General features: G+C 48.6%; 7 protein-coding genes across 7 annotated transcripts; 6 read left to right on the top strand and 1 right to left on the bottom strand.

Moving 5' to 3' along the window:
- The first annotated feature begins 3,700 nt into the window (after positions 1-3,700).
- On the top strand, positions 3,701-6,183 carry BKA55DRAFT_237876 (uncharacterized protein). The gene is made up of 3 exons (XM_046185293.1): positions 3,701-4,312; positions 4,376-5,138; positions 5,193-6,183. The coding sequence occupies exons 1-3, from the start codon at positions 4,161-4,163 to the stop codon at positions 6,018-6,020; spliced, it is 1,743 nt and encodes a 580-aa protein (XP_046053879.1). The 5' UTR covers positions 3,701-4,160; the 3' UTR covers positions 6,021-6,183.
- A 1,580-nt stretch (positions 6,184-7,763) lies between these two features.
- BKA55DRAFT_503285 (uncharacterized protein) lies at positions 7,764-9,393 on the top strand (the record flags this gene model as incomplete). The annotated part of the gene is made up of 3 exons (XM_046186997.1): positions 7,764-7,859; positions 7,949-8,074; positions 8,149-9,393. The coding sequence occupies 3 exons, from the start codon at positions 7,764-7,766 to the stop codon at positions 9,391-9,393; spliced, it is 1,467 nt and encodes a 488-aa protein (XP_046053878.1).
- A 1,749-nt stretch (positions 9,394-11,142) lies between these two features.
- Positions 11,143-12,585, top strand: BKA55DRAFT_557988 (Clr5 domain-containing protein). The gene is made up of 3 exons (XM_046191841.1): positions 11,143-11,611; positions 11,724-12,107; positions 12,165-12,585. Exons 1-3 carry the CDS (start codon positions 11,493-11,495, stop codon positions 12,427-12,429), a joined length of 768 nt encoding a protein of 255 aa, XP_046053877.1. The 5' UTR covers positions 11,143-11,492; the 3' UTR covers positions 12,430-12,585.
- A 2,073-nt stretch (positions 12,586-14,658) lies between these two features.
- Positions 14,659-15,992, top strand: BKA55DRAFT_590516 (Formamidopyrimidine-DNA glycosylase N-terminal domain-containing protein; the record flags this gene model as incomplete). Its single annotated transcript, XM_046195105.1, has 5 exons — positions 14,659-14,677; positions 14,733-14,872; positions 14,922-14,956; positions 15,009-15,058; positions 15,109-15,992. 5 exons carry the CDS (start codon positions 14,659-14,661, stop codon positions 15,990-15,992), a joined length of 1,128 nt encoding a protein of 375 aa, XP_046053876.1.
- A 1,054-nt stretch (positions 15,993-17,046) lies between these two features.
- BKA55DRAFT_502073 (DHBP synthase RibB-like alpha/beta domain-containing protein) lies at positions 17,047-17,810 on the bottom strand (the record flags this gene model as incomplete). Its single annotated transcript, XM_046186890.1, has 2 exons — positions 17,047-17,693; positions 17,750-17,810. 2 exons carry the CDS (start codon positions 17,808-17,810, stop codon positions 17,047-17,049), a joined length of 708 nt encoding a protein of 235 aa, XP_046053875.1.
- Positions 17,811-18,836: 1,026 nt separating this feature from the next.
- On the top strand, positions 18,837-19,748 carry BKA55DRAFT_503019 (S-adenosyl-L-methionine-dependent methyltransferase; the record flags this gene model as incomplete). The annotated part of the gene is made up of 1 exon (XM_046186972.1): positions 18,837-19,748. The coding sequence occupies one exon, from the start codon at positions 18,837-18,839 to the stop codon at positions 19,746-19,748; it is 912 nt and encodes a 303-aa protein (XP_046053874.1).
- Positions 19,749-20,736: 988 nt separating this feature from the next.
- On the top strand, positions 20,737-23,380 carry BKA55DRAFT_237396 (Alpha/Beta hydrolase protein). The gene is made up of 2 exons (XM_046185291.1): positions 20,737-21,468; positions 21,526-23,380. The coding sequence occupies exons 1-2, from the start codon at positions 21,010-21,012 to the stop codon at positions 23,095-23,097; spliced, it is 2,031 nt and encodes a 676-aa protein (XP_046053873.1). The 5' UTR covers positions 20,737-21,009; the 3' UTR covers positions 23,098-23,380.
- Positions 23,381-23,466: the final 86 nt, after the last annotated feature.

Genomic DNA, 23,466 nt, shown 5'->3' with positions numbered 1-23,466 from the left:
CACTCAGCCCACTAACACGGCCGTTGCCGAACCAAACCTGATGGACAAGGGTAAGCTAGGACAGACCATCATGCGGTGACTCGCCTGATGGCGTGTGGTAACATTGCACACCAGCAACAGAGCAGAGAGGTGTACATATAATTCGATGATATCTGTATATCGTGAGGATCAGGAAGACACAGTACTCCAGGAGGCTCCAGTTATTGCTGGAACTGGTTATGAAGCATGTATCATGAACTTGCGCGGTCATGAGCTTCTCCTGAGAAGTCATGAGAAGAATCACTGAATGATTTTTGGCTACCTGATTGATGTTTCGAACATGCGGTGACCCGTTAATTAGTGAGAAGTCACTGCTTGGGTAGGTAGGTTGATTGGTTCGGGAAACAATTGTACATCTGTGTCGTGTCTATGTGTGTTTGGCGTCTATCGGTCTTGAATACCCGGATCATGTCTGCAACAACTCAGCCAACCAAGAGCTGAGTGGGAAAAGTTTTACGCTTGGCGCGGCGATTACAGAGCTTGCGTACTCTACAAGGCTGATTGCTATCCATATAATGGGTCCGGTACGGTACTTGAGACTTCCGAATCGAAGACCCAATTTTCGAGAATAAAAACCTCAACAAAAGACTCCATACTTGTTTCCGGTAGGCTTTAACGAAAATGCGTTGTCGGAGCCTTGAAGCTCAATGTGAATTACCAGGACACAAGAGGTAACCCGAGGTGTACTTGAGGCGGCTTTCTCGATGGCATGCCCGACGCAGAGCCGTTGTATCCCCGAAACGTGCATATCGACGCCGAAATCTGGAAACGTTTCCGTTCATGAGATAAAGTTTGAGTACCTGAGGCTGAATTGATGTGGCACCGCCACAGACAAACTGGCCCTGATGAGCTAGATCTTCTTGTCGGTGACCCGTCATCTCGGTGCTTTATCAACAGGTATATGGGCCGTCGACGGGCGCTTGTTCAATGGAGACGAGCCAAGTTGAAGGGGCTAGATCATTAGGCGCCACATGGATGTTGTCAAGTGTAGTGCACAATGGAGCCTGACAGCCAAGTTAATAAGCCATTTGACTGAAAGACAGTTAACGGTATAAGTAATCGCACGTGTAAAAAGCGAGTTCGTATTTGTTCCCGGTCCTAGTAACCGATAATATGCAAGGACTGTCATGAGGATGGGTCCTCACCAGCTGCATAAAGAGTTCAGACTGCTCTCGTTTGTCCGGCTAAAGGTGAGTCTGGGTTCTTTCTTCACTGGCGTGATTATTGTGACCTAGATCGAGTCACCGCATGTAATCGACATGCTTACCCCAATAGTGCTGGGTAGGAATTAACCTCAAAGAGATTCCGGGACAGGGGCCGTTCCGTTCAAAGTCTGGGGCCTTCCAATCCAGAACTGATTGTTCCGAGCTTTCAGATGCTCAGTCCATCTCGGTTGGGTATCATGAATTGTTGGAGGGCATATAAGGGTGTCGTAGTAGCGGTCTCGTGCCCCCAATTCTAGAACCCCATGTTCTGTATCTGTTCAATGCATGTGCCAAAGCTGAGAATCATATGATATACCAGTTACTTCCGTGCATATGAAGATTTTCAGAAGAGCAAGTAAAACTTATTGAACATGCTTGCCTTTGATTTCAATGGCTACCTGTAGGAGCAACAAAGCCGTCAGTTCCCATAATGGGATAACGTGACAAATCTGGTTGGCTGAGAGCCTGGTTTAGCGATAAGCAGCGAAACGATAGCGAATATTCGACGACGATAGAAAACATCCCGTGCTATGGCCGAGCGCCACAATAACATGCTGGCATGTTAATTTACTCTGACCTGAGAGAAGCACTAGAGACTGGCGGGCCCGCAGGAAGAATAGGTAGACAAGAGAGTTTTGAGGCCTCAAGTCACTGCCAAACTCGATGCATTCCTGACATGACTCTCCAGTCCCTTGGCTCACCGTTTGCAGAATTTATTCTTGTCCTAGAATCAAGTTTGAAAAGACTCGGAGGATGCACCAAGGAGCAGTTAGTCCTGCGAAAATCCGGGTTTCATCGAATAGTATTGGGGGTTTCGGCGTGGGGGTCGTGAGGGCTGTCCGTCTCACCTCGATTTTGACAAGGTACGTACAGTACATTTGAGCCCCTTTCACGATAATAGACCGGCTTTAATGTCTCTGACTCGAGGCATCGTGACATCCATTGACTGATGATATCGGAAAGACATAGGTAGGGACTTAGTCCTTGGATAACGATATGTAGCAGTTGAGGTGAAGCAACTGCCACGGTTTCGTCGTAAGCTGAATTGGCTGTGCCTTCCAATTCGTATCCTCGATTAGAGAAGCCCGAGGTATAGAAGGTGCTCAATCATGATGACACCATTTGGCAGGCACGTATGCTTACCCTGACCACCACAAAGTTTTCTAGGCGATACCAATTAATGGTTTCCCGAAATGAAGCAATTCCAATCATCGTCACCTTTATAATGGAGGCTCAGGTACTTGCGGATATTTATCTATCTACCACCGTCTTCAATTCTCGGCGTTACGACGCCACGCAGCACAGACGCTCGGTACAGCGTTGAAACTGCAGGGCAAAAAGCTTCCATCAGGCTTCGATAGCACGAATCGTCCCGACTCATGCAACAAACCAGCCTCAAGCTGTTAGCTGGCGTCTCCGCCCCACTATCCCTTGTCTATTACAGGGCCTCAGACGTCTTGGCCTTGTTCAGCATCAATAGTTGAGTCTCTTGCGTGCTTTGGCCTAACCACAGTGGTTCTCGCTAGTACAGTAAGACAAACGAGGCCGAGACAATTTACAACAAGCAGCCTGGTCTTTCAGGACCCTCTTATCTGCAACAAAAGACCGCGATATGTTACCTGTCTCAATTTTGATGTCCAGGGCATTTGGCGGCTTGCCAACGTTTCGTCGTTTCCCGTTTCCTCCGGCCCGCTAACATCCGACGCCCGTTTCCTTTCGCAACCTTCCGGCACGTACGATGTACGAAGAGATGATACATGATACTTGCAGCCAGATCAGCAGGGCAGACCTGTCTTGTACCGTAATTGCCGTTACAGCACAGCACCTTCCCTGCGTCAACCGCGCCATGTCGGCTTTGCGTACGGTAATTGTGCTGAAGCTGTCGGCAGGGCAGAATAGGCCTTGTTATCAGTTATCACTACCTCAAAGAGGCTTGGACCATGCCCTAAACGACGGCATGACAGGGGTGGTATCACTGAACGGCTTGATTGATTGATCTGCCTGGGTCCAGTCTGTTTCTGTCTCTGAGAGAGGATGTCCGGCTGGTCATGATCAAAGCCAGATGCATGCATCGAATGTCATGCTAATCTTTTCTATTCTCTCCAACTCCTTTCCATTTTCCCATGATCTTTTTCAAGATTTACACGCAATTGAAGCTCCACACCCCTATGACTGTAAAAGAAGGATCATTGTCGCCCCCGGTTACTGCTGTTCGTTCCATCTAACTTGTTCCGTCTCCTTCTTGCCCGCCGCCTCTTCGTCATATCCATATCTTTTTCATACCAGGTTCATTTGAATGAGAAATCTTCAGTGAGACCGACACGGTGGGCGTCTTATCAGAACAGGACCCTCTTTTTCTACTTTTATATATCACATCAATCGCAATCCTGAGGTGACTCCACCAAACGCCGCGCCGCTTGATCTGCTCTGCTTCGCGCTATCGTCTTGTCGCCTCCCATTGCATGGAACTTCCATACCCAACCCTTTTTTAACCTGACCCTCGTGGGTTTGTATTTTCCCTGATCTCACAGCCCCACTCAACTTTTCTAGAGGCTGTACCGTATCCACACATCCCGCCGACTCGTGCGTGGCTTGCGCTGTTGCAGCTCGTCACCTTGCACACATTCGCTCGACTTGACCTAGCCGTGATCCTAAATAAAGGCGTTCCATCTCCTCCAATTTATTCTTCTTTTCCTTCTAGTTCCCCTTCTTGGCATATCACCAGTCAATTCCCATTTTGTCCCTCCCATGCTGCTTTGCAGCAAATCACAACCACTTATACGACACAATACGTTATCATGCCGTCCTTCAAACCCTTCGCTTCAGTGACGGGGCGGAACTCATATAGTCTTTTCGATATTCGGTATGATTATGCTCAGCCATAACTGAACTGAGATTGCCTACTAACTGCGCCTAATGTTCAGCCTAGACAGCGATTTTATCGTCTTCCGTGGAAGTGACCATGAATCATCTGGTCAAGTTCTCAAAGGCACATTAGTCTTATGTCTACAAACATCCCTGAAAATCGAAGATGTTAGGCTGCGACTTGTAGGAACTCTGCGCCATACGTAAGTTCTATTACTCGACTTGAAGACCAATTTCCCCGGAGGATAGTAACTGACTCTATACAGCTGGGCTGACCCCAGAGGAAGCGCTCCCGGTGTTTCGGGCCAAAAGGTTGACAAGACGCAAACGATACTCGAGCACCGATGGGCGCCTTTTGTCGGCACGCACGGCAAGAGCATGACGCTCCCCGCCGGGAACTACGAATGGCCTTTCGAATACATGCTTCCTGGCAACATGGCTGAGAGTGTTGAGGGCATTCCCGAAGCATCCATCACATACAGACTTAGGGCAACCGTCGGACGCGGAAAGCTTGCATACGATCTGCACGCCAACAAGCACCTTCGAATCATCCGAACATTAGAGCCAGGCGCCTTGGAATTCCTCCATGCCATGAGTGTTGAAAACATCTGGCCCAACAAGGTTGACTACTCGATTATCATCCCCCAAAAGGCCGTAGTGTTTGGCGGCTTGGTCACAATGGAGATGCGATTCACACCCCTTCTCAAAGGACTCGAGTTGGGCGATATCACGGCAAGGTTGATGGAGGTTCGCGAGTGTTATGTTCAAGGATCTGGCTCAGGTTACGGCACTAAAGAGCACCGAACAGAGCGTGAGGTCTCAATGTGGAAGTTTGAGGTTTCGAGAGAAGAGCACTGGCAAGATATGATTGAGGATACTGGACAAGAAGGGTGGGCGGTGACCAAAAAGCTGAATCTGCCCAAGAGACTGCGCCAGTGCGTTCAAGATCTGAACCACCACGGTATCAAGGTCCGTCACAAAATTAAGTTGACCGTTGCGCTTTGCAATCCCGATGGTCATATTTCTGAGGTAAGTCGATATTTAAAAGAACCACGAGTTCTGGTTCGCTAACACCTCTCACAGCTTCGAGCAACACTTCCTGTGTCAATTTTTATCTCACCCAACATGCCTCTTGATGAAGAAGGTAACCTCGTCGACCAGTCACCAACGACACCCAACAACGAGCGAGAACTTTCGACGATTGCTCCCCCAGGATATGGCGAGCATGTTCTTGACCAGTTGTATGAGGACGTTGACGTTAGTGGCTTCCAGACGCCCGGCTTTCAGTCAGGCGTTAGCAGTCCCTTCTATGCCCAGTCACGAGCAGGCTCGAATGAAAATCTCGCAGCACTCGCCCACAGCCGACCTGTTGCTCCCGCGGCACTTTCGTCTCGACTGGCCGATGTATCGCTGGACCCTTCTCGAAGAACAACCTCCTCCACCTCTCTGGGCTCGCTAGGCACGCCTGGCTTCATGTCCCCCACGTCTGCACCCCAAGGCCCGGCTCCGCGATCGGAACCCGCAACCGCAGCACTTACCAGAAGCAACAGTTCCGAGGACTCGTCACGCAACTCTGCCGAACACATTGATCTCGATGTCTCCGACTTGACTGAACTCAACAAGGTCCCTAGCTATCAGACGGCTGTCAAAACCCCAGCTCGCTCACGCGCTGGTACTGGAGACCTGCTTCTGCCAGATTATCAAACGGCGCTTAGCGCTCCCAGGACGCCGCCTGCTACAGATCACCCAGCAGATCCTCTGGGCACAATTTCAGAGGATCAAGATGGCGAGGATCATACTCAGCATATTTCGCGCCCTTCCAGCTGGATTGGTAGTGGCCGCGCTTATACGGATGATGCCTCAATCTACCGAAGGATGCATCCCTCGCAGAACCGAAACCAAGTTGTCTAGATGGGCAGCTTGACCTCCTTTTTGTTTCTTTGTATTTACATGGTCATCACTTGATTGGAAATGTTTCATAAGCCTCACAGGACTTGGCGGCGTTTATGTGTTATCAACTATGGGAGGCATCGAATCATGGGAATTATAGACAAGGCGTACTTTTGGTGACGAGCTCTTTGGCTCGGATGATATCTACACAATATTGGGTACAGAACAATGCACAGGGAAAACGATGGATGAAGGATGATACTTGTATAATTAATACCCTTGAAGGACATGATAGTAAAGACGAATGATGAACAAGATGTTCAGGGCATATATTCAGACTGCCTGGTTACCAGTCCCTTGCCTTGAGAGTTGACATGCAATTCCAGAAACTGATATCTTGAGACGGTGAATGATTACTATTTGTCGACAATGGCATAACAGGCGTTGAAGACTTGGTGGCGAGTGAACGAAATTCTTCGGCACTCGGTGACATCCGAGCAAAAGCTTGTTGGACTGTTAGTGGGTATTCATTCGATCTACCTGGTGATGGTGGTGGTGTGTTGGCGTAACTGTATCGAGAGGGATGGAAGAATATTTGAGTTTGGTGAGGAAGAGGGAGCTTTGAGGATGGAAACTTGTTTATGGCCAGTATGTGTCTGTTCGAGATTATTTTCATACTTTATAGTATGAAATTCGGAAACTGTATTATGATAAAAGTATTGATATTTCGAGAGAGGGAGCCAAGGCCAAGCTTTGAGATGGACACAATTCACTGCATCTATACCAAGCCTGTCCTAGTCTTAGTGTCGGTGCGACACAAATTCAAGGGACCACGTCGAGAGTTTGTGGTAGTTGACGAGCGATTGACGTCATGACCTGAGATATTAACGAGGGTCTGATGATGATTTATTCTTGGTGTTCATGGTAGTCTGAACGTACTATAACCGTGAGGGTTAAGAGATAGATTGACTTGCCGCTAGTGAGTTATCGGAGATTTGATGGAAAGTGATAAGCTTGAAGAGGAGGAGAAGGAGCATCTGCTGGCGCTGATCCTTGAATAGCTGAAACTGGGACTTTTGAGGGGATACAGAGTGAATATTGCAGGATATGTTGCACAACTTGAAGGACTCAGCTACCTCAGGAGGATATACTTTTGAGGTTTCGAAATAACATTTGAGCCATTTAAAACAGGATATCGAAATGGCTAACTCGTACTAAAATAAAATTCGATCGTACCGATTCTCACCGACTTAGCACTACCTACATAGTATATCCTACCTCCCTTCTGTAGGTTGGCCTCTTTTATTAGCACTGCCCGGACCTTCAGCTCTTCATGGCTGTCACAACAACCCCTCCCAACCCAACCCAACTGAGCTGGCCCGAACTTCGACGTCGTATGAGCTTTCCTGGCGATCATTTCTTCAGGTAGCACATTATTTATCCACGACGTCAACATTAGCATGATGATCTAACTTTTAGTTGATTGCCTCCCGCCACGAAAATCAGGACTGATCAATATTCAACCTCTTTATATATAACCATGTGATCTTCCCATTTCGACCCCTGCAAAGAGGATCAGAAAGAAGTTCATAACCCTTGACTGTGATACCCCTCCACGCACCTCTCTCCCTGTCTGCCAAGCTTGGACAGTGAAATCTAATCTCAACTCTCCATATCCATATCCATATCCATACAATCCTACATATCGTCCTTCGCCCCCTTGGACACCAACAACACCAGAACTTTTAATATTTATCATCCAACATGGCCTCACCTACAACAACTGACCTGCCCTCGAGGGCTACCACTGGCTTTAGCACCACTAGCGAAGATGCCATTCCCGAAGTTGACCCTTCAAGCGTATGTCACCTGAGGCCTCCCTGTGCAACATGCGCTGCAGAACAAGCGCGCAGCTTTTGAAGAGATTTGGGCTGATTATCTACGAATAGACTGCCGGTTTACTTGCTGAGCGGCTCCAGGCATGGAAACATGCTGTTGGCTACATAGAGGAGTATATGAAGGCCATGGAGAAGATCCATGGCCACCACGCCAAAGAATATGAGCGGGCGCTCAAGGTGAGTTTAACTCAATTCCAATTCTGACTTCCTTCACTCCAGTAGAACTTCAGCCCTAACGTAATGCTAAATAGGCCATCAACAACCCCCTCAAGGAGGGTCACCACTTCGACCAGAGCCTGGGCGGGGTTGCCGGTTTCTTTGAGAACATGCGCTCCAACACGCAGTCCCTCATCAACACCAACATCGAAACCGAAAAGAGCATCAAGGGCTCAGTCCTCCCCGTCCTCGAACGCCTGCATAAGGAGATCAAGCACAAGGCCAAGGAGCTCGCCCATGGCGCCGAGAAGGGCGCAAAGGAGGTTGACAAGGCTCGCAACACCACCCAGAAGCAGATCGAGCTGCTTGGACAACATGCGGCTTCTTTTGACTCTGCTGGAGGTCATCTGAACAGCCACGACGACCCTTATGTTGTCTACCGCGGTGTCCTGCACCGTCTGAACAGCCAGGTCATCGCCGAGAACAACCACCGAAATGATCTGATCGCTGTTCAGAACAACTTCCAGAGCTTCGAGGCTCACGTCATTGAGGTTGTCCAGCAGGCCATGGAAGCTTTCACGCAACTTGCTGGTGGCCAAGCTGACAAGACCCGTGCTCTATATAACGACCAGCTTTCGGTCATCCAACGCGTCGCCCCTGACTTTGAGTGGAATGCCTTCAAGGCCCGCAGCGCCGACCGCCTCGTCGACCCCAACGAGCCCGCCCGCTCTGTTGACGCTATACAGTTCCCCAACATGGATCACGTTGCGACCAAGGCTCTGATCGAGGGTTCCCTGGAGCGCAAGTCGCGCAACAAGCTATCTTGGGGCTACTCGACTGGTTATTACGTGGTCACGCCCTCCAAGTTCCTCCACGAGTTCAAGGATTCGGATAACAACCGCCAGGACCCCAAGCCGGAGCTTTCCATCTACCTTCCCGACGCTGTCATTGGCACTGTTCAAGGCGAGAAGTTCAGCGTCAAGGGCAAAGACAAGTCCAAGACCATGAGCAGCAAGCTCACCGGCTCCACTGAGCTCAACTTCAAGGCGCACACAGCTGCTGATGCTCAGAAATGGTTCCAGGTTCTTGCAGAATGTGGCAAGACTACAGCTCCTTTGAGCACAGGTTCCAGCCCTGCTGGTTCTACGCCCACGTCGCCCAACCCTCAGGTCACGGCTGACCCCGTTGACGCCAAGGTCCAGTCTCCCATTACTCCCGTGACTCCTGCTACTGGGCACGGCGCCCAAGAGGCTGGCGTTGTGGGCGGAGAGGCTCCTGCTCCTGCTCCAGCTCCCGTGGCCGCTCCAGCGGCAGCTGAGAAGAAGGAGACGGCAATCTAAAGGCCGGAATGAGGCGGACGAAGGGTGACAGCCATTGCGTCGGAGGCCCTGCACAATTGGTTTTAATGGACGGAGTTCTCTATACCCAGTCCTGCATACACAGGCAACAATTGTTTTTTTCGTCTTTTGATTTGACTGTGGTTCAAAGTGAGGCTGGCAGCGACAACGACATTATATTGTTTGGTGACGATGCTGTTGGCGTGGCTTTTGGTGGTTTGAGAGGATGATGGTTGAAAAGAGCAAGTCCAGACTCCTGACTTATTATGTCCTTGTTGCCTTCATTACCATCGGCGGCTTGGATTGCGGAAGGAAGAAATTAATGCGGATGTGCGTTGGATGCGTTATTATCAAGTTGGCTTGTACCTCGATACTTACTTAACCTATATTCGAATTATACAGTTTCATGTCTATGCTATGTCCTTGCAGTGATCTACGTGATACTCTATCTACCTTACCTTTGGGCATGGTAGGACGAAGTCAGTTGTGTTTCCCCTTTCCTCGTCACCTGAGCGATTTTCCACTGAGCGTCTAAACAATTGATTGAAAAGACTATCCTTGACCGTGATGTCGAGTATCAGATGCGGCAGATATCACCTTGCATTACCAACCAAATCACAGGGCACTACATATTAAATCGGGGAGCTTGGCACGCATATATGCCGTCTACTGTCAGAAGCCCAGCTGAATGGCAGAATGGGTACGCAGGTTCCTCTGTGCGATAGTAAGCATGGCTTACAAATGCATTCTTGGCAGTATCACATCCTGCGACGATATTGTTATCGCGGAGATGCGAACCAGTGGCTGTGAGTAACTACGTGACGATGACAAGGTAGAACAAGTGCAACTGACGCGACGATATAAAGACCGGCCACAGAATGAGGCGAGCAGATGCACATCATAGTCCTTCCGCTGGGTTGCACTTTTCATGTCTTGGTTGCCAATCGTTTCGGCTATCTGAGGCTGGATATAAGCCATTTGGTTGGTTGTACAGACTAAACAGGGCGAGTTCTGAAGCACGCGCGTGGGATGCCTTATAAGGATGATGGATGGGTGGGCAGCCGAGGCGATCGATCCGATGCAGGGTTTGGAGCTATAGCTATAGCTATAAGGCTTTGCTTTGGGGAAAGTGAATATCATATGCAGTTTGATGATTATATATGAGTTTTCATTCAAGGATTTGGTTCCTGCAATCATTGGATATTGCAGGATGTGCGTATGCTATACTTTTAAAACAGTTGAGTCATTAGAAGGAAAATGGTCCATCATAACTGTGTGTAGGTGTAGGTGGGCGGAATAACACAACACAGATGAGGCTGAAGACGAACTAACTGCCTAATTCCTCACACCCTCTTCTCGATTCCTTTCTCTCTCATCGGGCAAATCCAAGGACGCAGTCGTTTCAGAAGAATGTAGCACAAACGTCAAGTACATTCATTATCTCCATCTCGTCATCTAAATGCGAAGACGACCATGGCACTTACACAAGGCACCCAGAGACCCCCTAGTTGAAAAAAGACTTGCACAAGTCCGCCCTGTTTTATACACCAACAGGAATTGATAGTTCAGATACATTCAAATCATTTTATACATCACCCAGTGTCTGCCTCGCGCGGACGCCTTAACGCCTCCTAATTGTACAGGCTCTGACAGACTTGTTGTGAAAGAGTACTGCAACACAAGTACCGAATAAGGCTCTGACAAGCAACTAAAAAGATGATAGAAGACCAGTGGTAGATTGGCTTGGCCCCCCTATTCAATAGACTTTCTTGTCCTCCTTGATTAGTTTCGTTTTCATTGAGTGTCCATATCCTGGGAAGGTTATACAGAACTTCCCATCGCCATCAGCTTCAACCATCCTCAGAATCTCTAACATACAGGAAGATCATAAAGGCCCATTTCATTTACCAATAGGGATAAACCCGTCTACTGCTGATTTGTACACCCCGATGCTCGTTAACACTGCTCCTGTTGCCAAAGCCTTGATTGTCCCAGGCTAGGAGCAAGAGACATCAGACACAAGCAACACTTACCAATTCAAAGGCCGCTCACCACTTCAATACCCATCAAAAAGCATCAAGGCACTCCAATCCACAGCCAAAATGATGGCCAAGCCATGGAACGAACACCAAGGGACCATCACCAAGTTGTACATCAAAGAGGGTAGAACACTCAAGGATGTACGCAACATTATGAAGATGAAGTACAACTTTGACGCATCGTGAGTTTCTTTACTCCTTTCCTTTCCACTTCAATATATTAAAGACACAATCATTATTGGTCTTTACCATAAGAAACGTTGGGAAAGACTGTCTTGCTGACTACCGTCACAGAATCCGCTCATATCGACAGCACTTTGATATTTGGGGCGTTGGCAAGTACACTTGCAAGAAGCGAGAAGAGCGCCGTCGCCGATCCCTCAACAAGAGCCTTTCTCTTTCCCCATCACAGTCTCTTGCAGACGTAATTATAAAGCAAGAAGAGGCAAGCTCACCAGCTTCTTCGTCGGATTCCAGCTCTGTGAGCCGACGCTCATCAGAGCAGAAATCTCTGCCTGTGCTGAAGCAGCCCATCCTCTATCCAAACTTTTTCCAGGACCAAATGCGGCCTCAAGACGATGCGCAGGCCAAGATTGATACTTCTCGGGCGCCGCTGTGGGAGGGCTTGGACATAGGCATGTTTCGCAGTTCCCAGACTGCTCAAGCCATGTTGCCATCGTGCGTGTATCCCTCTGTTAAGTACCCCGAAGAAAATCATTAACAAGGCGTGTGCAGAATCATGCCAATGCAGTCTTATAATGAGGCTACAAGCTGGCCAGTGCCTCGAGGCGCGCCATCGTATCTCAACAGCTCTCCGCAGCCCTTTGACCGACCGCAGTTTGAGAGTATGGTCCCGCGGTATGTACCTGACCAGCCGCCGTATCCTCGTGACGCTGGAATCCGGTCGGGTTTGCGAGCTCCAGACCTGTCTGTGGGCAAACCAAATCCAGGGGATCTACTTCACCATATGGTTGGCTATCACGGCGTAGCACAGAGGTAGAAGATATGTAGACGACAGACAGTAAAGGTGCATTCGACTAACACGATCTTTCTTGGGACGGGACAGGTTCAAGGATGGAGGGGAACATCGTTAGGTCACACTCCTTTCGAAAAGGTTTATTCAGCAGCCTGGACAAACAATCGGTTGATCTCGACACGTCTCATATTAAATATATACGTTATCCTGTCATGGATATTATTCTAGATTGTTTCCACTTACTGGTACTCACAATCGACTTCATTGTTGTTTCGCAATAGAGCTCAAAGAGCTCAAGAGCCCTCCATCCGCAACAGCGGGTATAGGATGAGGCATGCTACAGTTTGCCGCTTGACAAGTTGGTGATCACAGGTGTGGCGTAGCTACTAGCCACACCATCTACGATAGCACTCTTTTTGATATGCTTTGACAATAAACCTTGAAAGTCATGTTAGCGACTTGTCGTAAATGCGTTGATCAACAGCGAAGAGGGAATGTAACGAGAATTTCAGGGTAAGGTGCCTTGTCACAGGCGTTATCGTCAAAGCAATATGGCTACGTTGACCGTCGTGATATTGTAACATCATTTGAGAGCGATTGGGGAAAAAGAAGATGAGAAAATAACTAACCTGGTACTGGAGCCAAGCCCAAGGCTGAGGAGGTCAGGAGGCGATTTGAGTATGCTTTCGAAATGTCAGCCGCTATCGCTGAAAAGACTGCATTGACGTGTCGTGAAGCATCTCGATCAGGGGATAAATGAATTGTCGTCGTAGCGTGAGCTCGGACATATGCTTGTCGTTTTCATTTTGGATCATCACAGAAATGATGTGAAATGCGAATGCAGGGACGAGTCGGCTACTCACGTCTTGATTGTCTGAGAATTGGTTAGCACAAGTCGCCTAGTGCTTTCGAGCAAATTTGCAAGAGGATCGCGTGTCAGGAAATGCATGAATGGTAAGGTAAGATTGTGTCTGCATCGAAAACTCGTATAAGACTCGTCATCTAAGGGTTCATCAGGGAAGCGAGGATGCTGCTGAAACATGTGAAAATTACTTACGGTTGGATGAAATCAGGGATGTTTGAAGATAGGATTGAGTGGCAGAGTACTAGCACTCGGGGTAGGTTAGCCTCAATGGCTCGAAAACATCCAGCAAGTGAAAGTAGATGGTGACGAGTCAGTGGGCGAGGTTTTCTAGGCCTGCCGCAAAGTGGCTTTTCTTGCTCATGTGGTATGATTCGGAGCCCAGTGCCGCTTCATCATGAAAGGTCGGGAGCGGGTCGAGATGAGATATCGCATACCTTGCTAGTATCTAGTCTTTTCTCAAGTCAGCGCAAGCTACTACGTGTAGGACAACAAGTGTGAAGAATGAGTCTCAATCAGAAATAGCCATTTTATATCGTCAAAGAAGAACTCAGCCGGTAATTTCCAGCGTATATTGTAAAAGAAATGATCATCACGAGAGACGGGACAGGATGCGACGTGGGCGCTGTATAGGAACGTACCATTTTAGCCCAAATCGGGCGTAGGGAAAAGCTTGAGCATTCTCACAATGATCCACCGCTTGGTGATGAAAAGGCTATTGAAAGGTCAGCGCGTGTTCAAAGCTTGCAAAGTGCAAAGGCGAAGGCGTGATCGTTGTCTTTCAGACTGACGTGTAAAAAAAGAGGTTTCATTCCATTTAGGTCAAAGACTCTAGTTTGCGGTGTAAGGTGTCATCAGGAAGAAAGGAGTAGCCGCGCAAGATATTGCGTCGTCTAGAAACATACCTCAGCTTGATTGATTGTTTGTTTGTTTTTGTGTTGTTGAGAAAAACTGAAGAGCTTGGAGAGGTGAAAGTTTTTGTAGAGAAAAAGCTCGGACAAAAGTTGCAATGTGGGGAGCACGGGCCCTTATTCTTCCGCCGCCGCATCTCCCTGGCGAAGCAGAAGTATAATGTTCGGCGACGAACGACTACTAAGAAACGGTCCACATTAAGAAAACTTGGTGAAATATGGATCTTTGCAACTGAATTTAAGATTGCAGCCCTTGAACTACAAGGATTTTGGTGGAGCAACTAGACTTCTGCTTTGGGGAGGTTGGTGAACAAACCTGAGGTGGGCTATGATCCTTCTCCATCCTCGATTATCTTCACGTGATATCGCGACTGGATCAATCATCCTCACGCGCCTTTTCGTGTCAATCGAGTCTGTGACGCCACACTTCCTCCTTACCGCCTGTAGACACAATATATCGACCCTTGATCGTATAACAAGATGCCTGAGATCGCAGAAGGTCTGTTTGAGACATGGATCTTGAGATGAAGATCCAATCGCTGAGTCTAAAACAGTTGCACGTATTGTCCATTTCTTACGCCTTCATGTGGTAGGGAAGCGCATCGTATCTGCTTCTGCAATAGATGACAAGAATGTGTTTGGCAAAGTTGGTACAAGCGGTGAGGAGGTAGAAGCTGCTTTGAAGGGGAAGAAGGTTAGGAATCGCCTGCTATAACCAGCGTTCAACATGCTCATCATTCTAGGTCGTTTCTGCAGGAAGCCAGGGGAAATACTTCTGGTGAGTCAACTCACGGAATTATCCTAGGATCAACTCAGCTTATCAACGATAGGATAACCCTTGACAAACCTCCGCATCTAGTAATGCATTTTGGAATGACGGGTAGGTTTTACAAGAAATGAAGCCAACGAAATACTAAATTACGGGAACAGGTTGGATGCACATCAAGGATGAACAGACAGCGTATACCAACTACTATAAGAAGATGAAGGAGGGTGAGCACGAACAATGGCCGCCCAAATTCTGGAAGTTTCAGTTCAAAACCGAGGGTTCTCCCGGTGTAGAAGTAGCCTTCACAGATGCGCGTAGGTTTGGTCGCGTGCGACTTGTCGACTGTCCTGGAGACCAGATAAGAAAGCATTCGCCACTAGTTGAGAACGGACCGGATCCAGTTGTCGACCTGGATCGGTTCACTGAAGATTACTTACGATCCAAGATGCGAGCCCGCCATGTTCCTATCAAGGCCCTTTTACTAGACCAAGCGATGATAAGTGGAATTGGCAACTGGGTGGCCGACGAAACACTATACCAAGCTAAACTTCACCCTGAGCAATACTGTGACCAGTTCAACGATGGTCAAATCGCCACCCTCTATGGAATGATTCGCTATGTCTGTCAAACAGCAGTCGATAAGTTGGGAGACTCAGACGAATTCCCCGAACACTGGCTCTTCAACTATAGATGGGGAAAGGGCGCCAAGGGCGCAGCGACTAAGCTGCCCAACGGCGAAAAGTTGGCTTTCATTACTGTTGGCGGACGAACAAGTTGTTATGCGCCCGGTGTACAGAAGAAGACAGGCAATACAGCTCCTGGCATCAAAGAGGAACCTCTCGAAGAAAAGGCCGAAATTAAAGCTCCCAAGAAGTCGAGGAAGAAGTCACCAGATGCAGTCGAAGAGAGCGTTCAGCCTCCAAAGAAGAAGCGCACAAAGGTTACCAAAAAGGAGGCGAATGGAGACATCATAAAGAAAGAAGATGCTGCCGAGGAAGCCCAGCCAGATCTCGGACGAAGAAGATCCACTCGCCTAGGGAAGTAGATGCGTGGCCTTGGCTCTGGGAATGCAAGAGACTTGAGGCTTTGGATCAGGAGACAAAGGGTCTATGATATCTATCATAATTATGTCTAAGCGTTTGGGTCATTCAAAACTCTGAGGTATTCTTGCAACCCGTACCTTGGATGTCACCCATCATTCTTTGCCCCGCGAAAAACCTACAGCCAGTCCTAGACCAACCCCCAAATATTCTCAAGAAGCGTTATATTTACTACATAGTAACCTTGCGGTATAGACTGCGATTTTGCGTCGGATTCTCCTTTATCACATTTCGTCAGCTGTGTAGTTTGATTAGTCAACAAGAACAGTTCTACGAACACATATTATTTGCATTCCTGTAAAATTGTCCATTGCAAAGCCACTCATGATAAGCGTCATCACGCTTGGGCATAACTAAGGTAGGGATGTTGAATGTAAGTGACTTGAGATACGGACAATCAATTTGTTATCCATCAAGAATGTGATGCATGCTCACAGTTCCATAGAGGGAGTGCTTCAGGGTATTCTTCCTCACGCTTATTTAATCGCACAGCATGAACCCTTATGAAGACATGACCTGGCTAGAACCATTCAGCTAAGTCATTACATGTTATTATGCAGGGTAGAGATAGGAAAGTTGATCAAGTGACCCAACGTTTGTTGAGCATGAGATTCACATCGACTCGATCTGGAACTGTATGACCTAATAAAAGAATCACATATGATCTGGACCTAAAGCTGCCACAAAGTATTCAAAAACGCCAACTTACAAACAAAGGACTGTACAAGCCAGCGAGAAGCATGGATGAGAGGAGGGATATATTTTTCGTTGTCTTTTCAACCGCCACTTTTTCGGGACGCCATGAAACCCAGTCTATGCCAAATACCCCTAGGAATCCAGAAACAGATGCAAGAAATACATGAACCAACTAGTATAGAGTTTCGTCAACCATCAACCGCCATGTGGATGTGTGTGACATGAATGAAGTAGAACAAGAGTCACTCGCCCGTCATATTCCCAACAAATTCTCTAACAATCATTTCCTATGCCAAATTTGGTTCAGTTGCCATTGGACTCAGCGCCATTGGCCTCGAGCTTTCCCTCAGTCTTCTCAACATAGGCAACCAAGTCAGCAATGGTGCAGACCTTCAACCCCCACTTTCGGGCGAAAGTGATACAATCCTCGCCTCTCAACATGCCATGGTTATGACGAAGAGCCTGGCCAGGAGTTTCCTCGCCGACGTCGACAATTTCGCAAATAGCCGCAGCATGGGCCTTGCCAGCTAGTCGGCAGAACTCAACAGCAGCCTCGGTGTGACCCGGTCGCTGTCTAACACCACCAGGGCGGGATCGCAGAGGAAGAACATGGCCTGGACGGCGGAAGCTATCAGGACGTGCGTTGGGGTCGGCGAGGGTGCGGCAGGCTAGAGCGCGGTCGCGAGCACTGATTCCGGTTGAGACAGAGGGGTCGGCTGAGTCAACTGAGATGGTGTAGGCGGTTCCTCGAAGGTCCTGGTTGTTGGGAACCATCTGAGGGAGATCGAGAGAGGTGGTGAGAGCAGGAGAGAGAGGAGCGCAGACGTAGCCGGAGGAGTGGTGGATGAGGAAACCCATCTTCTCGGTTGTGACATCTTCAGCAGCGATGATCAGATCGGCTTCGTTTTCTCGCGAAGGGTCATCGAGCACGACGAGGAATTCTCCATTTCCTGTCACAATCAATGTTAGCGCAGTGACACATGAGGCAGGTATAGGAACCACGTACGGAAAGCCTCAATCGAGTCAGGGATTGAGTCAAACTTGTTCTGGGGGATTGTTGCGGGCATCTTGGAGGTGTGATAGGGAATAATGGAGGAGGAATTGGGCAGTGCAACGTATTGAGTGTTGAGTAGCAATTGGATTTCCAAGAGAAAGCTTGGCTTCTCGACCTCGGCTTGTGACTGCGAATGCGACGGTTGCGACGGGACGCACGAGGAGAGCGGGTTCGGAGGCGGAGACGGAAGCGGCAGCGGCACGCGGGGGTTGATGAAGGGTCAAGGAGGGGAACGGAACTGTCTTTTTTTTACTGGGGACTTTGATATGGAAGCCGATTCGGTGATTGTTAAGCACCGAAGAGAAGTAGAGTAAGCAGAGAATTGATTGAGTAATGGTTCAGGCGATGACAAGCGAACTGTAACTATCAAATATGCTCGGATACGGCATTTGATTCTCGCATCGCATGATTCAGACAGAACCTTTTCCTCCAAAGCAAGCCAAGCCCCGCTCCGCAGTCCGGTCTTAATCACAGCCGCGCGGTGAATTTCCCGCTCGCTTCCTTACCATCAAGCCCGGCTTATCCGGTCTAAGAAAGCCCAGATCCCATAAAGACCTACTCAAATACCAAGTTACTTTATCCTCGGAGCCATTGGCTGTATACCCTCGTTGCATCGTCGACGCTGAGCTCACATGTCAATGCATTGGTGATTTAAGAGGGTCTTTACTTGATCGGGCAGTTCGGGTCGTAGTCATTTGATTGCTATTGGTTAGTTGTGGTTTGCTCATTATGTCAGCTTTGTCAAGACGTTGTTCGACTAAGGAATTGCGAAGCATCAGTCAGCGAGAGACAATGTAGAAATTCTTGGACTTTGGCAGAGCAGTAGTGGAACCGATGGCGGAACCGTCCGAGTGTACCCTGTGATCGAATTGAATCTTGTCATCGTTGACTTTTTTCAGGGTCCATCGAGGCTATCTTATCTTGCTTGGCTTGTAGCTTTGTCATCCGCTCATTGATCCTCTCATCCACACCTTACCAATTCCATTACCACCTACCAACCAACCGTGACCTCTCTCACTTCACCTCCGCGCTTCCAAATATGCCGGCTCCGTTCCGGCCGGCGGGTGCCCTCTTCCGCAACCTCGCCCGATCAAGTCGGCGGCCTTTCACCCTCCCATTGCCGGCGAGCCATACCATCGCAGTCTCAATTACGACATCGCCAACACCTCGATGGCACTCCACATCCTCGTCCAAATCGTCACAATCTTTCTCGTCTGTCAACCCCGATGAGGTCTCCCACTTCAATGCGCTCGCCGCCGACTGGTGGGATCCTCATGGCTCCTCCCGGCTACTTCATCTCATGAATCCTTTACGTCATGACTTCATCCGCGCTTGTCACCGCACCGACCCCGATTCTCCCACCAGAGACCTGACGTTCCTTGATATTGGTTGCGGCGGTGGTATCTTTGCTGAAAGTGTAGCTCGTTTACCAACGACGAAACATGTCACTGCTATCGATCCTACACCCGAAGTGCTCGCTGTAGCACGCTCGCACGCTCGCAAAGATCCGGGTCTTCGTTCCAAGCTCGAATATCGACAAACCTCCATTGAAAATCTCCCTGTTCCTGCGACACCGCAAGATGCCTACGACGTGGTTTCACTCTTCGAGGTTATTGAGCATATCGATGCTCCAGGCGCATTCCTGGAAAAGGTGCGTCCCTTCGTCAAACCTGGTGGATGGCTTGTTATGAGCACGATCGCGCGAACATGGATGAGTTGGTTCACCACCAATTTCATGGCCGAGGACGTTCTGGGTATCGTTCCCAAGGGAACCCATGACTGGAACAAGTATCTCAACGAGGAAGAGTTGCGAACTTTCCTCGCAGGTCGAGGCTGGAGTCACCCAATGGTGCAGGGTGTGATATATATCCCTGGACTTGGGTGGAAACAAGTCGATGGCAGTGAAAAGGTGGGCAACTACTTCTTTGCTGTGCGTAAATCCGAGGCCTGACAGGCTTCAGTTGTGTATGATTCATATTGCAAGACGGTTACACAAAAGTTGGGGACTCAAAATCATCATATGAAAGTCAATTGTAATATAGTGTAAAATGATTGCTTGGTTCGCCAGCTCAAAGGCTCTTAGGAATTATGTAAGGTTTAATCCAAATAGGACCATGTAATTGTTAACTATTGAGTTGTCCCGAGCCTCGATCTCTTGTAACAGGGCACGCGTCATGGGACTCGATCCTAGTCCACCGTGTTTCGGTTGCTGAGACTGTTCTCTTCTGCCGTGGTCGCTCAGCTTACCCATTCTAGAAAAGAGCCTAGTTAAGGCTGGGAAATTCTCGTTTGCAAAGTCAATCAGAACTAGCAATTCCTCATGTCGGGATGTGCACCACCGAACCAGTAACATCTCAAAGCATGTTGCGGCTGTGTGAGCTGATACAGCTCCATGCTCCTGGATCATCCTACCACGAATAAGGATATACAGCTTACTGGGTATATGATCCTTGGCGTAACAGGTTTTCGTGTTGCACATCAACTCGTACAGAACAAACAGTACCTCACGTTGAACATCATCTGTTGTATTTGCTCCGAGCAACAGCGAATCCAGTCCACTACGTAGTACGGAGTAGAAGACGCAACTATTCACATGTTTTGATGTTCGTAGCCGGACAATTATGAGGTACAGCCAGCCACCCACCCGAGACATCCCCGCCCACTAAGCTCCAATGCCTTAGCCGACAGCGCCAGGGCAGACTCCGCTAATCAAGAGGACTTACAGAGTCCAAAACGCCCTGTGATCGACTTCCGATACAGTGCAAGACCGGGTTCATGGCAGCAGGAACGAGGAGCCAGTGGCTGCCCCGTAACTGCAGCTGCAACAGTTCCTCCACTCAAAACCCACTTGACCTGGGCTCCTCCTGGATTGATCGGCCTTTTCCTCTTCCTCCTAGCTACATCAATTCAAGGTACCATTTCTAATGATGACTGTCGTTCGTTGACAACAATTCCAGTGTTTCTATTTCATTATCTATCAGTCGTTTATATCCAGATCTGCCTGTCTTTTTGTTTTGTTTTGTCTCAGAAAGTCTTGTCTAAATCGCTCGCTGGTGTCTTGCTTGACTTGTCTTGTCTTGTCTCGCCCTTTATTGTCTTGCCATGGGTTTGATTATTTGTTGGATGACGACGACTCCTACCGTACCCTCTCACCACTCTTGAAATACCTGACCATCGCATTGCTACTAAACCTCACCTCTTCCTCCGCCGTTATGGCGGTTCATGGCCTCTTTTCTTCGCCTCTTTATATACGATTTTTTGTTGTTTCTACCTTGGTCTCTCTATCCTTCTCGCAGTTCATCCCTAGCTCTGATGCTAAGGCGCGTAACCTCACAGTCGTCCGCTCACCAGCAAATCGGGATGTGACTGTCTCTTATAAAACTCCCGAGGGCGTATGTTCTACAGCATTCGACTCTCAAAAGCAATACACGGGTTGGGTATCGGTTCCCGGCGATTATCCAACCAATCTGTTCTTTTGGTTTGTTGAGGCTCGTGAGCGAACTGACAGTCTCACTATCTGGCTCAATGGAGGACCAGGATCCAGCTCACTCTATGGTTTCTTCACCGGCAACGGGCCTTGTGAAGTTGTCGAAAAGGGTTTAAATGAATATGAAACGCTTGTACGAGAATGGGGCTGGGATCGTGCCTCTAACATACTCTTCATCGATCAGGTAGGTAAATCTCAAGTATTATCGCCAACTCACAAGAGCTCACATGCACTTTTCTAGCCCAACCAAGTCGGCTTCTCATATGATACGCCTACCGACGGCACAGTAAACTTTGCCAGTGATAATATTACTGAGCCTCCAGTATCCTCTGGCTATCCAGAATGGCTCGTACGCAATGGCACTTTCAGTTCCAACAATGGAAACTTTACTGCCAATACTACTGAGACCGCTGCTATGGCCGTTTGGCATATGGTCCAGGGCTTCTTGACCACGTTCCCGCAATACCAACCTGCCTCACGTTCCCGCAACAGCTCACTCGGCATCAACCTCTTTGCCGAAAGTTATGGTGGCCGCTACGGTCCTATCTTCGCAGAAACCTTTGTACAGCAAAACGCTCGCCGAGAGAGTGGGGAGCTACCACGCAATTCAACCATTGACGTCCATCTAAGTTCACTCGGTATCGTCAACGGTTGCGTTGATATGGAGACTCAAGTACCTTATTATCCAATATTTGCCAGCGACAACACATATGGCTACAAAGCTTTGTCTGCTAGCGATTCCAAATATAATCTCGATAAGTTCTCTGCCGAAGGCGGCTGCCGCGATCTTCTTCAGAAATGCGCCACCGATGCCGCGGTCAGCGACCCTGAGGGCGAAGGGGATGAGCAATCTATCAATGAGATCTGCTCCGGGGCTCTAACTACCTGTAATGAGATTCAAAACGCCTACTCTAGTTCGGGTCGTGGCTACTACGATCTTGCTGCCCCCCTAGCCGACCCTTTTCCACCCATGACATTCTTGGAATACCTTAACCAAGACAGTGTGCAACAAGCTATTGGTTCTCCTATCAACTTTACATTGAACAATAGGAATGTCGGTCTCGAGTTCCAATACACGGGTGATCAGGCGCGTGGCGGCAATATAGCTCGTCTAGCTTCACTTCTCAATTCAGGAGTACGAATTGCTCTGATATACGGAGATCGTGACTATATATGCAATTGGCTCGGTGGAGAGGCTGTTTCGCAAAGCCTGGCCAAGGAAGCAGGTGGTGAATATAGCATTCGCTTTCCTGACGCTGGATATGCACCCATCATCGTCAACGATTCATACATTGGTGGTGTTGTTCGTCAGTTCGGCAACCTCTCCTTCAGTCGGGTTTACCAAGCAGGCCATGCGGTACCTGCTTACCAGCCCGAGACAGCCTTTCAGGTTTTTGCTCGTATCATCCTGGGTACTTCGATTTCTACTGGTATGGACATTGATGCCGCCACGTACAACACCACAGGTGATGCCAATGCGACGCATACTGAAGACCTTCCCAAACAATTGAATCCTACGTGCTACGTTCGGAACTTCCAAGGCAGTTGCGATTCTGACGCCGAGAAGCTAATCGAAGAAGACAAGGGGATTGTGGTAAATGGCATACTGTATACTTCGATGGAAGACTGGCCGTTGCAAGCAGAGACGACCGAGGCGCCAACAACATCAACTTCAGATCCCAGCTCAACGTCGGATATGACTGGGGTATATACAGCAACTGAAACACCTGATGCTGCAGCAGCATGGAACCCACCCAACTCAGGGTTAGTGGTTGCCATTGCTGGCATATTGGTTTTGCAGGTCGTTGCATGAGCTCCCAAGTCTGAGGGAACACTGTATTGTTTGCTGTACTTGCGCAGCACGAACAGAGAACATTGTTATAGACAAATCACGGCGTTATCCCCTAAGGTTTTATGGGTAATGGTAATTGGCACCGCTTGGAAAAGCATCGCATTGTATATTTCTTATTCGGATGAGGCTCGTTGAGCCAAATAGCGCAGGGGGGTAATGAACCGATTAAGATACCCTACGTTGCCGTAAATATTTATAGAGCAAAATATAGCATATTCCGGAACGCGATTTTTCTTTCTATTCAAGTCCTGTGCTTCTGTCGGGCCATTCTGTTCTTCAATTATACACTTATATGCAGCATCCTGGAGACTGTTGTCAATTGCTAGATTG

The sequence above is a fragment of the Fusarium redolens genome, assembly GCF_020744475.1.
Source record: "Fusarium redolens strain MPI-CAGE-AT-0023 chromosome Unknown BKA55scaffold_3, whole genome shotgun sequence".
Taxonomy (NCBI): domain Eukaryota; kingdom Fungi; phylum Ascomycota; class Sordariomycetes; order Hypocreales; family Nectriaceae; genus Fusarium; species Fusarium redolens.
This window is presented reverse-complemented; position numbering and strand designations above follow the sequence as displayed.

Coding starts and splice junctions, on each gene's coding strand:
- BKA55DRAFT_237876 (XM_046185293.1), top strand. CDS start 4,161: ATGTTCAGCCTAGACAGCGATTTTATCGTCTTCCGTGGAAGTGACCAT. Junction 4,313..4,375: donor GTAGGAACTCTGCGCCATAC/GTAAGTTCTATT, acceptor GACTCTATACAG/CTGGGCTGACCCCAGAGGAA. Junction 5,139..5,192: donor CCGATGGTCATATTTCTGAG/GTAAGTCGATAT, acceptor CACCTCTCACAG/CTTCGAGCAACACTTCCTGT.
- BKA55DRAFT_557988 (XM_046191841.1), top strand. CDS start 11,493: ATGATGGCCAAGCCATGGAACGAACACCAAGGGACCATCACCAAGTTG. Junction 11,612..11,723: donor AAGTACAACTTTGACGCATC/GTGAGTTTCTTT, acceptor CTACCGTCACAG/AATCCGCTCATATCGACAGC. Junction 12,108..12,164: donor GCTCAAGCCATGTTGCCATC/GTGCGTGTATCC, acceptor AGGCGTGTGCAG/AATCATGCCAATGCAGTCTT.
- BKA55DRAFT_237396 (XM_046185291.1), top strand. CDS start 21,010: ATGGCGGTTCATGGCCTCTTTTCTTCGCCTCTTTATATACGATTTTTT. Junction 21,469..21,525: donor ACATACTCTTCATCGATCAG/GTAGGTAAATCT, acceptor GCACTTTTCTAG/CCCAACCAAGTCGGCTTCTC.